General features: G+C 37.6%; 1 protein-coding gene across 1 annotated transcript in view; it reads left to right on the top strand.

The window, feature by feature from the left end:
- Window positions 1–14949, top strand: part of DOCK4 (dedicator of cytokinesis 4) — a 530301-nt gene that overhangs the window by 385483 nt on the left and 129869 nt on the right. Inside the window, exon 24 of the mRNA XM_049782931.1 lies at window positions 13079–13206. Within this exon, the coding sequence (XP_049638888.1) occupies window positions 13079–13206 (128 nt within the window). The remainder of the gene's footprint in view (window positions 1–13078; window positions 13207–14949) is intronic.

The following is a 14949-nucleotide window of genomic DNA, read 5'->3' as shown; positions in this document are numbered from 1 at the left end:
TTCTCTCTATATCTTTCTGAGTCTGTCCCAATTCAATCAAGTATTTTAACTAATATTATATTTGTATACTTATCCAAGCTACAAAATAGAGCTCTATTTCACCCATACCTTTAAAATAGTATATAATATTCTCTAATAAATTATGATTACTTTACTTTTTTCTAATGCTACACTCTGTTTTGCTTTTGGGCCACACCCAATGGCTTTCCTGCTTCTAGATCAGAAATTTCTCCTGGAAAGCATGATGGACCATTAGTGGTGCCAAGGATTGAACCTAGGTTGCATGCATACAAGGCAAATGTCCTACCCACTGTGCTGTCTCTGACCCTCTATTGCTAGAATTAGTATGTTTGAGATTTTATTTTTCTAAGATGATTAATGATTCACTTCACTCAATGCATACAAACAGTTTCTGGTTTCTTTTCATAATAGTACATCTTGAGGCTAGCAAGATAATAGTTTGGCAAATTCTGCTTCTATCCCTATAGTACCTGGTTCTCTAATTCTTGCCAGCTGTGGAGTTTACCTGACACCACTGGGTGTAGTCTTGGAGGCCCCTAAACACTACTAGGGCAGCTAGGGTAATGTCTGGAATCTCAAGACCCAAATAGCACTGAATCCTTGAGTCCTGTCATTGAACCAAAATTCTAGTTGGTTGAAGAACTCCTGACTCCTGAACACTGCTTGGTAACCTACCCTCCCATTTATTCTAGAGAAATGCTTTTTTCAATGGTTTTTAAGCTCTCCTCCCCAAAATCCTAGAGGTTCTGCTATAGGTTGTATACCTCCACTAGGATGCAAATCAAAGAGGTGCATAGTGATAGAGGAAAAAGATCAGTCAAGGCATCCTTGACATTTACCAAAAAAGAAAAACTCCTTTTGATTTCTAATGCATAGGAGGTGATAGAAAAATCTACTCTGAAAAGATATATACAGAAAGCCAGGAGAAAAGACAGTGGTTCTTTGTGAGAAATGATGTGATTATTTATTAGGGTTCAGTATGCAAAGAATCAACAAACAGGTAAAAGATTCTGAAAATGATGATCTTGAGAAGTATGGCTAGTGGTATGGAGGACATTCAGTAGCCACTGTTGGGAGCTGGGTGATTGTGATGCTGTGATACAGTAGGATGAAAAGAAGAGAAAACCTGTCTCGTCATAATGTGAGACTAGAAAAATAATACACTGGGTAAGATGCTTGCCTTGCACACAGCCAACCAGATTTCATACCCAGCGCTGTGTGATTCCCCAGCACCATCAGAGTGGCATCTCGGCAGAGAGCCAGAAACAATAGCAGCACACCACTAGCTAAGGTTCATCAAACATGCAGAATGTCTCTGTGGAGGATAATTATGAAGAAGCAAAGCAGTTGTGCAGTGGATAGAAACACATACTGATGCTCCTTAAAGGAAAGATTATTGGCAGATCCCCAGGAGACTGAGACTTGGTTTGATGTACAAGAAATAGTGACTTTCATGTATAAGTGATTAGGTAGATCAAAAGGAGACTCTCTTCATGGTGAAAAACAATAAATGTTCCTGAGAATCTTTCAAGACTCAGCCACCCTCTACTTAAATCACAAGAGATTTCACAACAGTGTTAGAGAATCCTTAAAATTGTGTCTAGTGACTGTGACATTCAGAGTCAGAAACTATGTACTTCGTGATAGATCAAGCATGCTTGTATTGTCCCCATGTTAGGAGATGTAGGATGAAGAGAATTTGTGCAGTGCTACTGCGAGGCTCCAGAGAAGGAACCTAAGCACAGGGAATCTGAGACTGACATTAGGACGATGTATTTCCTACCTGGATCATGATTCATTTCATAAAAATTGGCAGATTTTGTTTAATGCAAGAAAAGAGTGACAATGTTAGACTGTGACTATGGGAATGATAGAAAGTCAAAGACTTTTCTATGTTTCAGAAAAGATGTTTCAGAAATAGTTACTAATAACAAGTCAATGGTTAGGTCCCATTTTTTTTATTTGTTTGTTTTTATTTTGGGCCACACCTGGCAGTGTTCAGGAGTTACTCCTGGCTCTGCATTCAGAAATTACTTCTGTGGGGCCAGAGACATAGTACAGGTCATTTGCCTTTCATGTGGCCAAACAGGGAACTGGGGGAACCTGGTTCGATTCCTGGCATCTCATGGGCCCCAGCCTACCAAAGGCAATTTCTGAGTGCAGAGCCAGGATTAACCCCTGAGCACTGCGGGGTGTTGCCCCCAAAACAATCAATCAATAAATAAATAAGTAAATAAATAAAGTTTAAAAAAAGAAATTACTCCTGGTGGGCTCAGTAGAATATATGAGATGTTAGGAATTGAACCCTTTCGTCTGCATGCAAGGCATGCCCTATCTTCTATACTATCTCTCCAGTTCTCCAATATTTTTTTATCTCTACTTTCAAACATGTATACATACATACCTCTTATGATTGAGAAAGGATTTTGTTTGTAACGTGAAATTTGGTTAATTCCCAAGCAATTGACAGAGAATGATTAAAAATTATTGAGGAAATATAAACTTAAAACAAAATATCACATTACCAAAATAAGATGAAATGAAACTTACTGTTTTAGACTTATTTTTCTATTGCTACTGTAGTAACAGTAACCATTAACTTAGTGGATTAAAATAATACAAACTTTATATTTTGCATTACTATAAAGTGGAAGTTAAAAATACCCTAAAATCTACATTTTAAGAGACTTATGTTTGTTTATAAAGTATCCAAGAGATAATATCTCTTACCTGTTTCTAAAAGGCATCTACATTCCTTGTCTTGTGATTCTTCCTTCATCTTTATTGCCACCTACATAGCATCTTCAAATATATCTCTGGTTGATTCTCTTTTGCCCACTGTATTTTAGGAGGACCCCCATTTTACACTGGTCTCAAGGTACCATCCCCCCACTCAGTCCCCTGCACACATATCAGGACCATTTAGTCATTTTTTCTGTCTCATTTGCCATACTATGTTCAGTCTCTTAGATTTAAGGCATGAACATCTTTGGGAGATACATTTTTTGCCCATTATATATCTAAAAAACACACAAGAGTCCAAAGTAGGATGATAGTTTTACTCCATATAAGAAACACAAAAGTTCTTTAATGATATGAATACACACATGTGTGCAGAGGTCAGATGGAAGTTATGAGGGACCTTTTTGTATTAGCGTTATGAAAATGATATAAGCAAATAGGAATAAATTTATTCAGAAGTAAAGGGGGGCAAATTCAGCAAAAGAAAGAGCACTTAATTCTTTACCTGCCACTTTCATTTCTCAGAACATAGAGTGTAGGGATGACAGTTGGTACTAGGAACTTAATTCTTGTTATGGTGGTTGTGTTGTTGGTTTTTTGTTGTTGGTTTTTTTTTTTGTTTTTTTTTTTTTGGTTTTTGGGCCACACCTGACAGTGCTCAGGGGTTACTCCTGGCTGTCTGCTCAGAAATAGCTCCTGGCAGGCACGGGGAACCATATGGGACACCGGGATTCGAACCAACCACCTTTGGTCCTGGATCGGCTGCTTGCAAGCAAACGCTGCTGTGCTATCTCTCCGGGCCCGCTAGGAATTTAATTCTTATGAGTAAATAAGAATTGTTTTGTGATATATAAGCAAGAAGAATCTGAGAAAGCTATCCATTTTCTGGGAGATCACACTAGCCAGAGAAAAGAGCTCAAGATAGTTGACCTACATTTTAACAAATAAATCTCAAAATATTTTTTGGGAAAAAGACCTTAGACTTACAAGCCTCCTGGAAGAGCCAGAATGCTCTACATTTTATCTTGGTGATAAAGTTGTATATTTGTTAAGATTCAACAGAAATGGACACAAGGGCGTGTATGGAGATTTGGGAAATTCTATGAAGTTTCAGTCTGTGTCTGCTGCCTGAAATCTAGGAGAGCTGATAGTGTAAATTTGAGTCCAAATCTAAAAGCAGGAAAAGATTGAGTCACGGATTAAAGACAGACAGGAAAAGTATGGTTTGATTCCCAGTATCTTGTATGGTCCACTGAGCCTGCCAGGAGTGACTTCTGAGTGCAGAGCCAGGAATAACCCCTAAGAATCACCGGGTGTGACTCAAAAACAAAAACTAAAACAAACAAACAAAAAAAGAGACTAGGGATCCAGCCATATGATGGGGACCCTTGTAGGTAAACAGGGGCAAAGTGGGCAACAGTTAGAAAGGTTGAGAAATACTGATTGAAGGCATTTGACTAAAATTGAAAAGCACAGGTAGATTTGCTATCTAAGTAGATTGATCTGTGATGACTAAATCATCTAAGGCCTTGACAAATGTAATTCAAGCAATTACATTAATTCAACCAATTGAACAAGTCATTTTATCTTTCTCCCCCAAATAGAATTATTCATGTTTCCTGAAGGCCAAGACAGGGTGGAAATTATTTTTGGAGAACACAGAATTGGCCATGACAAGGAGAACAGATGTGGTAGAGAGGGCGGGAGTAGAGAGGACTGGTGTAGGGCTGGGAGAGATGGGGAGGGACTGATGGAGGGCTGGAGGGGTACTTAGCTTCCATTCCGAAATTTCAGGCTCTAGGTAGCTTGGTTTTTTTTGGCTGTGCCTTGAACTCTAGAGCTTGGCTGTTAATTTGTTTAGCAGAGATTTTCAGTTACTATTGAAGTTATGTTCTTTCTAATTAAATACATTTCAACTGGAGGATACTTAGGCAGCTTGTCGAGCAAACCTAGTTCAGGTACTAGAAATAAACTCCAAATTTGATAAAAACTTGCTAGTGCTTCTTCCCTTCATCTGCCAAGTAAAACATCAGGTATTTTAGGTAGAATTTAAGAAAATAGTCAAATATATATTGTTTCCCTTTCTCCCAGACCTCTCTCCCTTTCCACCACAGTTCTCATTAACAGTACATAACTGCACTAAGCATTCGAAATGGGAGAGAGGTGTAGTCTTAGATAATTTAAGTCTGTGTTTGAAATGAATCCTCTCCCAACCCCAATCTTAGTTTATAACAAAAAAGAAAAACTACCAGATGGTTCATTAAATAGGCAGCTAATTTTTTTTCTTACTGCAATTGATGGGTGCTTAGAATCTTTTTTCTTATTAAATAAAGTAACTAAAGTGCAGTTTAGTGTTGACTTTTCTTATATTGTTTATGATTCAGTTCTTCTCACACTGGGAAATGCTGTTTTAAAACTTAACTTGGTTGATAAACTGCCCTGCTCTTCCACCACCTGTATGATTCAGGCAGATTCCTCTGTGGCCTTTTCAGAGGTGAGAGAAGAGGAGAGATTTCCTTTTCTGCATGTATAGTAGCCCAATACCACCTCCTACAATACATCTTCCAAAAGAAATAGCCCAATGCCATGACTTACCATTATCAAATTTCCAAGCCACTAAATTAGTTTAAGATCTATCCATCCTGGACATGTTGCTACATGCAGCCATAAAACCTCAATATCCTATAGGGCTGTCTGCTCAGTAGTATCATAGGAAATCTGATGGGAAAATTACACAGTAATCTACCAAACTCAGTGAACCTGATCAGTAACACCAAAGGTACACCTAGTACCAGTCACAGCCCAATTAATCCTTAGACACTGACTTTAGTAACACCATGGAGAAATAGAATAATCATTTCAAACTGTCCTGTGTTGGTCTAAATTTGATAATTCCATCTGCCTGTCTGTTATATAAAGCAATATAAAATAAATTTGTTTGTGCCTACAGGGAGGCAGGCTATGATAATGGGTAGGAGATTGGGGACATTGGTGAAGAGAAAGTCACACTAGTAGTGGGATTAATACATGAATATTTAATATACATGAATATTTAATGTCTGAAACAACTGAATTATGAACAACTTAGTAAATCATAGTATTATAATAAAAATTGAGAAATATATTTAGGTTTATATTATTGAACACGTAATTCAGATTATAAGACATGTTTTCTTTACAGATATGTTATGCCAAGTAGATCCAATGATTTAAGTAAATGATTAAGTGAATTAAGTACATTAATTAAGTACACTATACAGAAAAAATAAGTCAGCTACTTGCAAGAAAGTAACCCAGTTTGATCCCCAGCATCACTTGGTATTCCCAGCCAGGTGCAACTATAGAGGCCCCTGGGAACTTCCTGGGGGCCCAACTAGTCAGGCCCTGTATGGCTCAAGCAACAGTGCATTTTGGGGTCCTCACATAGAACCACTATAGAAACATGAACCTGTTTGGCCATGAATCTCCAAGAAGAGTTTCTGGGCCTCTTGACCTTAGGAACCCCTTGCTCCCCATCTGCTATGGAGAGTTTATGAGGGTCACAAGAAAAGAGACGAAAGGAACACAGTAGCCTCTGTCTTCTGAGCAGCCACGATGTTCTGAGTGTAGTGCAAGACTGTTGTGGAAGGAAGGGGAGCAATTGTCTTGAAGATAGAAACACCACAGGGTTTTGCAATTAAGTCGTGATAATAATATGAATGGCACCTCAAATTACTCATTGTATAAGGGATGTTGATGCCCTCCAGATTCATCTTACAATCACATCTAACAATGAACAGTATAGAATAACACAGTATGGAACACCACTGCAGATCATGGCTAATTTTGCAGATTATCTGACATCATTTCGATTTTTTTATTATATAGCCTCCTAAGACAATTCCAACACTGGGGATAATGATATCACCTACAGAGAAAAGATGACCAAGCTGAAGGGGAAGTAAGAGATACTAGTATTTTTTGTTTGTTTGTTTTTGTTTTTGGGCCACACCTGGCGGTACTCAGGGGTTACTCCTGGCTGTCTGCTCAGAAATAGCTCCTGGCAGGCACAGGGGACCATATGGGACACCAGGATTCGAACTAACCACCTTTCGTCCTGGATTGGCTGCTTGCAAGGCAAAGGCCACTGTGCTATCTCTCCGGGCCCCTATTGTTATTCTTTTACTATTCAGATAAAGAATTTAAATATACTATAGTTAACAATAACAAAAGACTTGCCTGCTTGTCAGAGCTTTACAAACTACTGTGTTAAACTTAAAAACTTGAATTGCTTTAATAAGGGCATTTGTTTTCTCGAAAAGCAGGGCCATTGGGGAAAGTGGGCAAATGGGGTGTATCAGGGGAGAACAGACTGATTGGTTGGTATGGTGCGTCCCATGTGGTGCTCAGGAAACTTGGGATACTTCCTGAGCAATATTAAACAATACTCTTAGCTGGATTGGTGGTTTAATGCAAGTGTTCAAGGCTATGGTGCTGCTCCTGTACTAAAAGATTTGCCCATCTGTTGTGTTTTTTGTTGTTTTTGTTTTTTTAAAGTATGCAGTAGGGGCTGGACATCACCTAGCATGTTTAGGACCATGCTTTTGATCGTGGCATTCTGTGGTTTCCTAAGCACTGTAGGGAGGATCCCACACACTGTCAGGAGTGGTCACTACCTTAAAAATATTGGGAAAAAAAGTATATGGGCCAGAAAGATAATATAACAGGTAGGACACTTACCAAGTTGAATTCCTGATACCAACTATGGTCCCCAGTGAGCACTGCTGGGTTGTGGCCTAAAATTAAGCCCCCAAAAATATGTAGATCAAATCATGTTAAGTGCATGTTCTTGGAGAGTTATTCAGGAAGAAAGCCTAAGATCATCCAAATAAATACCCAACTCATAGTTGACCCTAATTTTTATTTGTGACATTTCCAAATAAACATAAAAATATATATTTAAGGCAACTCTAGGCCTCCTTTAAACTTTGACCTCTAAACTTATTCCTGAACTTTTTCTTTTTTTTTTTTTTTTTTTTGGTTTTTGGGCCACACCCGGTAACGCTCAGGGGTTACTCCTGGCTATGTGCTCAGAAGTTGCTCCTGGCTTGGGAGACCATATGGGACACCGGGGGATCGAACCACGGTCCGTCCAAGGCTAGCGCAGGCAAGGCAGGTACCTTACCTTTAGCGCCACCGCCCGGCCCCAGCCTGAACTTTTTCATACTAATTGGCATTGGCAGGAATATTACTGGGAAAAGAGCAAAACTTCTCTTTTCATTTACTGCACCACTCCATTCACATCAGCACAGATATTGAGGATAAGGAGTGGCACCAGAATCGGTATGTGTCTTGTTTCCAGTACCACAGGAAACCGCATCATTTGGTGGTGAAGTGTGTTGTTGGAACTTGCTGCAATTTCTTAGTGACTCAAGACAAGTACCAGCAGATGGAGTTATTGTAAACTGAATATGATATGAATTCTACTTGCTTCTTTCTCATTTAAGCTATATTCAAAAGTGAAAACAACTGGTAGGCTTTGTTTCAGTTGCTTCTCATCCAGGAAAACTCGGTGTCATTGATTTATTTATTCACCAAATGTTACTGAAATCAGATGCCACTTCTGGTATTAGGTTAGCAGTATTGTCACAAATGCAACAGAAACAGCTCCTGAATACAGTCAGCTTGTAATTTGTTGTGAAAGTAATGCTGATCTGATGACATAAGGGGTTCCGGATTGTATTGATACCATGCAGCAGGATGATCAATGAATCTTAGGATTCATCTGATTTAGTTAACTTCAGATAGTAGTCTATATGCTTTGCATGACACATTAGTATTTGTACTTCTTAACTAGACCTCGCCTCTGAATGCCAGATCTAAGCAGCCACCTATTTTCTTATGATCTCCCATTAATGTTTCATAAGCTTCCTTAATGCATGACTTCTAAAATTAAAATATTGGGCTAGAGAAATAATAAAAGAGATAAGGCACTTGCCATGTATGTGGCAGACCCAAGTTCTAATCTCCAATATTGCGTATGATCTCCTGAGCAGAGGTCACTCTTGAACACTACTGGATGTGGCCCTATCCTCTACCATAATAGTAATATATAAAATGGAAAATGTTATATTTTTCCTCGTAAGCTTGTTCATCTCTATTTCAGTATATGTCAGTATCATCCACCTGAAAACCTCAGAATTCTTGGATCCCACTTTTCCCTCTTAACTTTAATCTCCATGCATCACCAAGTCAGTTGTTGGACCTTCTGAAATCTGTCTTCTGGCAACACATTCCCTCCAACCTTGCCCTCTCTTCATTCTAAATTGCTACTTTTTGATCAGGTGTTATCATTCCCAGATACTTTGCTCACCATTTATTCTTTTGTTCTAATTTAAGGAGACATTCCAGAATTTATATTCTAACCTCCTAATCTGTCTACTCCCACCCATCCAGCACCATCTCCTTTTAGTTCACTTTCCTGCTCCTTGAGAACCTAGTTAATTTTTATTTACTGTCCAGATTCCTTTTAACTCTCATTTTTTTTTGAGTGCATATAAGGACACTTAGCTACCCTTGGGGCTACTTCTTGCTCTGTGCTCATTGATCACTCCTTTTAGTGCTCAGGGGACCATATATGGAATCAGGGATCAAACCAGGTCAGCCTCAGTACCTGGCCAGCACCGTACCATACTGTAATCTCTCTTGAGTTCCCTAACATTTATTTTTTTAAAACTTTCTATCAGCCCCATTATGAAACTTATTCCAGCTTCAGGGACAAGTGATCCGCCCCCTCTTACTTTTAAGAAGAAACTCACTTTTAAGTCCTTTAGGAAGTTTTTCTTGGGTTAAAGTGTCGTCTTATACACCAGAAAATACAGTAACTCCATTACCATCTATGTGATATACTTCTGCCTTTGGCTTTTTCTTCTTGTATCACATAACACAACTCTAAGTAAATAAAGTTTTAGTGGTTTAATATTTGTTTTAGTTCTTCACTCCCAAGGAAAGCTCCAGAGGGCAGGAGCTTCATCTTAAAATCAATTACATCATTATTATCCTTCATAAGAATCCCTGGCACTGTCCATCAATGAATACCTTGTATTGTGCCATGTGCTAGAGAAATCAAGACAGACTACTATAATTGTTGAATAGATAATGTATATTTTAAAAATATGATTGGAAAAACAATCAATGAGCTAAGGATGAGCTTGACCATAATAATAGAGAAGCATGTGATGAGCTTTAGGACCAGGACAGAACACAGTTATCAAAATAAGAAGTGCACATAGCACCTATTTTTGCTTAGGGAAGTATTCCCCATGGTAGAGGGGGGATTAAGTCCAGAATGTGAGATCTGTAAGCTAAGCACAGATATACCCTAGGCTGCTGCTTGTGTGTTCTTTATTCGAGAATATACCCCTTAAGTCATCTGCAGTCCCTTCTACACAGAGCATTGGTACCTCTCATGCCTGAAAGGTTTGTTTGCACGTTTAGTAGCTTTCTGTGACCTTGACACTCAATTCATAATGTCTTTGGTACCAAAAGTTCAACCCAATCTAGTTTCAAGTTTTCTGCCTTGTCAATGCAGCCAACAGCTCTGATGTACACAGTGTTGCTCTTCAGACATGGCCCCTGTCCATGTGATTCAGTCTCCCCCTTCTGAGGCTGCTTAAAAGTAGCTACAGAGCTGTCTCCCTGATAACTAGTCCTGGCTGGAGGCCCTGTGGTAATCCCACAAACCACAAACTATGGGACTTGAAGACTCTGGTCTCTGGTGAGCAAATGTTGACTTCAAAGATCCTTGTCTAAAGCTTTGTTGACAGAAGCCAAGATCAACTCAGCACTTTACTCTGAATTAGTCTTGGGGAATAATTCTAGCAACATATTTTAGCTATTTATATTCAGCCTATACCCCTTAGGATTTACTAATGGGTCATGACTTGATCCAGTTAGGTGTGTACAAGCAAAACCAAAAGTAAATAAGGCACACAATACTTAGTATTTTTGTCAAAGATATGAAATGTAAGTATGTTTTGCTTTCAAGGACAGAATTCACATAACACGTTCTGTTCTTTAAGTATGGAAACTTAGTGTTTATTGAATTGTGGATTTTCTTTTCCATTTGATACTATTTGATGAGTTCATGGTTTGGGTTTTTTTTTCCTGTAAAGGTAAGAATTAGCATTTTAGCAATCAGCTTGTTTGGCATTTACTCACTGAAGTCATCATTTCTATTTCCTGTAATTGTTCTAGAAATGGGAAAAAAAACTAACCTATTGGATAGGTTGTTATTGAATTCTTTTTGATCAGATTACATATGAATTTTATGTCATAAGTTTCAGTAGACATTTTCTTAGCAAATTACAAACTGCAGTTTTAGATATTAAATTACTCTAACTATAGGAATGATATCACATAAGCCTTATTTTCAAAACTTTATTTCTTTCCAGTTATATATATCACTCTTCAGTGTTTAAGCTCATGTTAAATTGGGCTTTTTTTCTTTATTCCATTATGCCAAATAGTTGATTTATAAATAAGTATTTAAGCTCCCTGGTAAGAGTTATTATTTAAGGGAAGACGTTAATGAACTACTTCATAATAGTACATTTTCATATCTATGTTATAAAGTGAGGAATGCCTGTGCTTTGTGTGGTTTGTTTTGATATAAACCTAAGAAAAGAACCTCAGTGTAGTGAACCAGTATCTGCACAAAAGATAATCTGAGATTCCAGATTATTAAAAAAAAAAACAAAAAAAAAAAACAAGACCCCAGGGCCAGTGAGGTGGCGCTAGAGGTAAGGTGTCTGCCTTGCAAGCGCTAGCCACAGAATGGACCGCGGTTCGATCCCCTGGAGTCCCATATGATCCCCCCAAGCAAAGGGCGATTTCTGAGCACTTAGCCAGGAGTAGCCCCTGAGCATCAAATGAGTATGGTCCAAAAAAACAAAACAAAACAAAACAAACAAACAAAAAAAGACCCAAAGCCCAATATACTGTATGAGCAAAGAAATCAAGAAGACAAATACTGATAGGTGAAACACTGGATATAATCAATAAAGATATTGTAACCTAATCTGAATCTAAAAAAGAGAAATTGGTAAATGCGCTTTCTCTGTTAAGAATACTTTGCATTTCAATTTTTTTCTAATAATTTATTGGGATATAAAATCATATATATTTTACTTATGGTTACACCTTAATACACTAATTTGGGAGCCAGACAGTGTCAAGTAGTTGTAAAAGGCAGAGGTCAAAGAAATGCACCAAAAAGTAAAGGAAAAACTTGAAATAAAATAATTATTCAGTGAGAAAAACAAAAGTATGATAGTTTCTAGATTTCCTAGAGAAAGTAGCACATTCAGTAGATCACTCAGTAAAATGAATTAGAGTAGTCACATAATGAATATGGTACCTGTTGCCTGGAAATTACTAAAAATAACCTGGTGGCAACTGTGAACATTAAACATTAAACCATATAGGGTGTTAGGAGGGTGGCTACCTAAATAAGGGGAATCAGAAGGTGCATGATTATACACCCTGGATGCTAGCCTTAGAAGTCATAAATAAATTGAGATTAAATGTTTGAAAGCATAAATGAGAGAACAAAACAAGTGTTGGAGGACAAAGAAAGTACTTAGAAAAATGAGCAATTTTTTAAAACATTCACGAGAAATAGAAGACAATTTAAAAGATTTGTGACATGAATGTAATCTAAGTGCCAGAGAGAAGGCAGAATAAGGGAAGAAAATAATTCTAGAAATACCTGAATTCTCAGAACTAAGGAACATGAATTTCTATATTTCAAGGACCAAAGCAAAAGGCGTAATCATGAAATTTTCAACTGCCAGGAACAATCTCCTGAAAGCTTTCAGAGGAAAAAAAAAATTTCATGTACAAAGAGCTAGAAATCTGAATGGCAGCAAACCCAAAATACTAATTTAGTCAGAAAATATGATATAAGTGTTTTGAGAATATGGGAGATGAGAGGAGAATAAACAGATTTTCACAGTAGGAACTATAGGACACTTACACAAATTAAATATCAGGAAATAATGTGCATTCCTGGAACTATATATGGTCCCATGAACCCTACTAGGAGTGATTACTACATGCATAATCAGGAATAAATCCTGAACACAGTTGGGTGTGCCAAATAATCAAACAAAAAAACAGAGAATCGTGGGTTGAATACAAAAACTGTAGAATTAGTATCTTTCAAACAATACACTTGATTTATTGAACTATAAAAATTAGATGGTAAAGTAGATGAGAATCTGCATGCTTTTTGTGGGGGACTCTAAAGATATGATAATCATGCTTCTCTCCCCAGATTCCAGGTACATTCTCTTGCCTGTAGTATTACATCACCTCCACATGCACTTACAAGAGCAGAAGGACCTGATCATGTGTGCACGTATCCTTAGCAACGTGTTTTGTCTCATCAAGAAAAACAGCTCAGTAAGTAAATACAGGTCATGGTGTATGTTTCCATCAAATGGCATGTGAAAACAAAATCTTAAAGATCTCCTGAGAAACCATTTTGCAGAAACTCTCACTTTTATTTTCAGCTGGGGTGGATGTTTTACTTTTTTCTACAGGAATTTCCTTAACCCTCTGGGATTGCTTTAACCCCAAATAACCTTGGTTTCCTAAACTTGGATTTTGAGAAAGAACTAAGTACCCAGTAAGAAAAAAATTAGAAAACTCAGAGCCTCCCACATGTGTCTTTAATCTTGATATGATGAATGCTCTGTGGTAAGAATAAATCACTGCTTGCAAAGTGAAGGGTTGGTTTTGGTTTTTGATTGATATATATGTATACACATATTTATATTGCTTTGGTTTTTGGTTTTGGTTTTTAGATTTGGGGAGTTTTTGGTGATGGTGTTCTTTTTCGCCCTCATTTTCTGAAAGTTGCATGATGATGCTCACAACTTGGCCATGGTCTCTGGACCAGGACCTATGGAGATTGGGGAAATAGAGGAAAGCCCCGAAGACTGGGAGTATTCTAAATTTTAGTAGTTCTAAATTTTTGGCTTTGTGAATTGCTGTCAATCTTCCTGTTTCTTGATGCAATCAAAACAGTTGTAGAGGATACTGTGCAAATAAGATAAATCACAACATGTTTGTTTATAAATATTTCAAATATCATCATTCATGGCTCAAGGATTGACACTAACATACACAGATGCAGAATGTCCTTTTTCAGTTCTGACAATTTGCAACTATTAAGAATTATTGATTTGTAACAACAATGCTGATATTGCTGATATTCTTGTCCATCTTCTGATTAGTACTAGGCTCCAGATTCCCCATTTTTTCACTCATACATAACACCTCCTGAGTGATTTGTCCGGAGACCCCAGTGGAAATAGTGAGATAGTGCCTCAATACTGAGAAAAGAATTGGCATCTGAGGGGAAAAGTACTGTATCTAAAAATGTGTAAAGAATCTTTCCTGCTTAGGGAAGCATGCTTGATTCCTGTACATGCTCATTTCCAGGCTTCAGGGGCGATACAGAACTAAGTTGAAGAACAGTAACCAGGAAAAGGCATTCATTCTACATTTAAACTCCCTCTCTATAGATCAGTAATGAATAGATATATCAATAGAATATCATTGTGAATTGTAATTTAATTGAAAATTAATAATAAAAACAGTGGCATAAAAGGTTATTATTTGTCTACTTCAATTTGGAGTTGCAATTAGTTACTTATAAGGGATTGAAAATATGCATTTTCAAGGAAATACCCTGGAAAAGGTATTTTTCTTTGTAGTATAAGAAAATATTTTCTAAAGTTCTAGCAAAAAGCACTTCTTCCTGGGCTGTAGAGTGGGTAGGTTGCTTGCCCTCCATGCAACCAACACTGGTTCCATCCCCAATACCCCATATGGTCCCCAACAGGTGTAATTCCTGAATGCAGAGCAAGAAGTAAGCACTGAGCATTTCTGGGTGTGGCCCCTGGGGGAAAAAAAGAAATAAATCACTCCATCTCATACTTTCTAAGCAACTTTTCTTTGTAAAGATAGGCTTTATGATAGGAAACATTGTCACACAATTTTATCTTGTTGAAGATAAAGTAAGAAACCAAACCTACCACATACAGTACAGAGGAGTTTGTATTTCTCTCAAACCATGGATAATATGAATTTTGCTTCAGGAAAAACAGTCTGCATCGTAGTTGACTGACATTCGCTACC

This window comes from Suncus etruscus, chromosome 1 (genome assembly GCF_024139225.1).
Source record: "Suncus etruscus isolate mSunEtr1 chromosome 1, mSunEtr1.pri.cur, whole genome shotgun sequence".
Classification (NCBI taxonomy): domain Eukaryota; kingdom Metazoa; phylum Chordata; class Mammalia; order Eulipotyphla; family Soricidae; genus Suncus; species Suncus etruscus.
The sequence above is the reverse complement of the archived record's forward strand: the minus strand, read 5'-3'. Positions and strand labels throughout refer to the sequence as shown.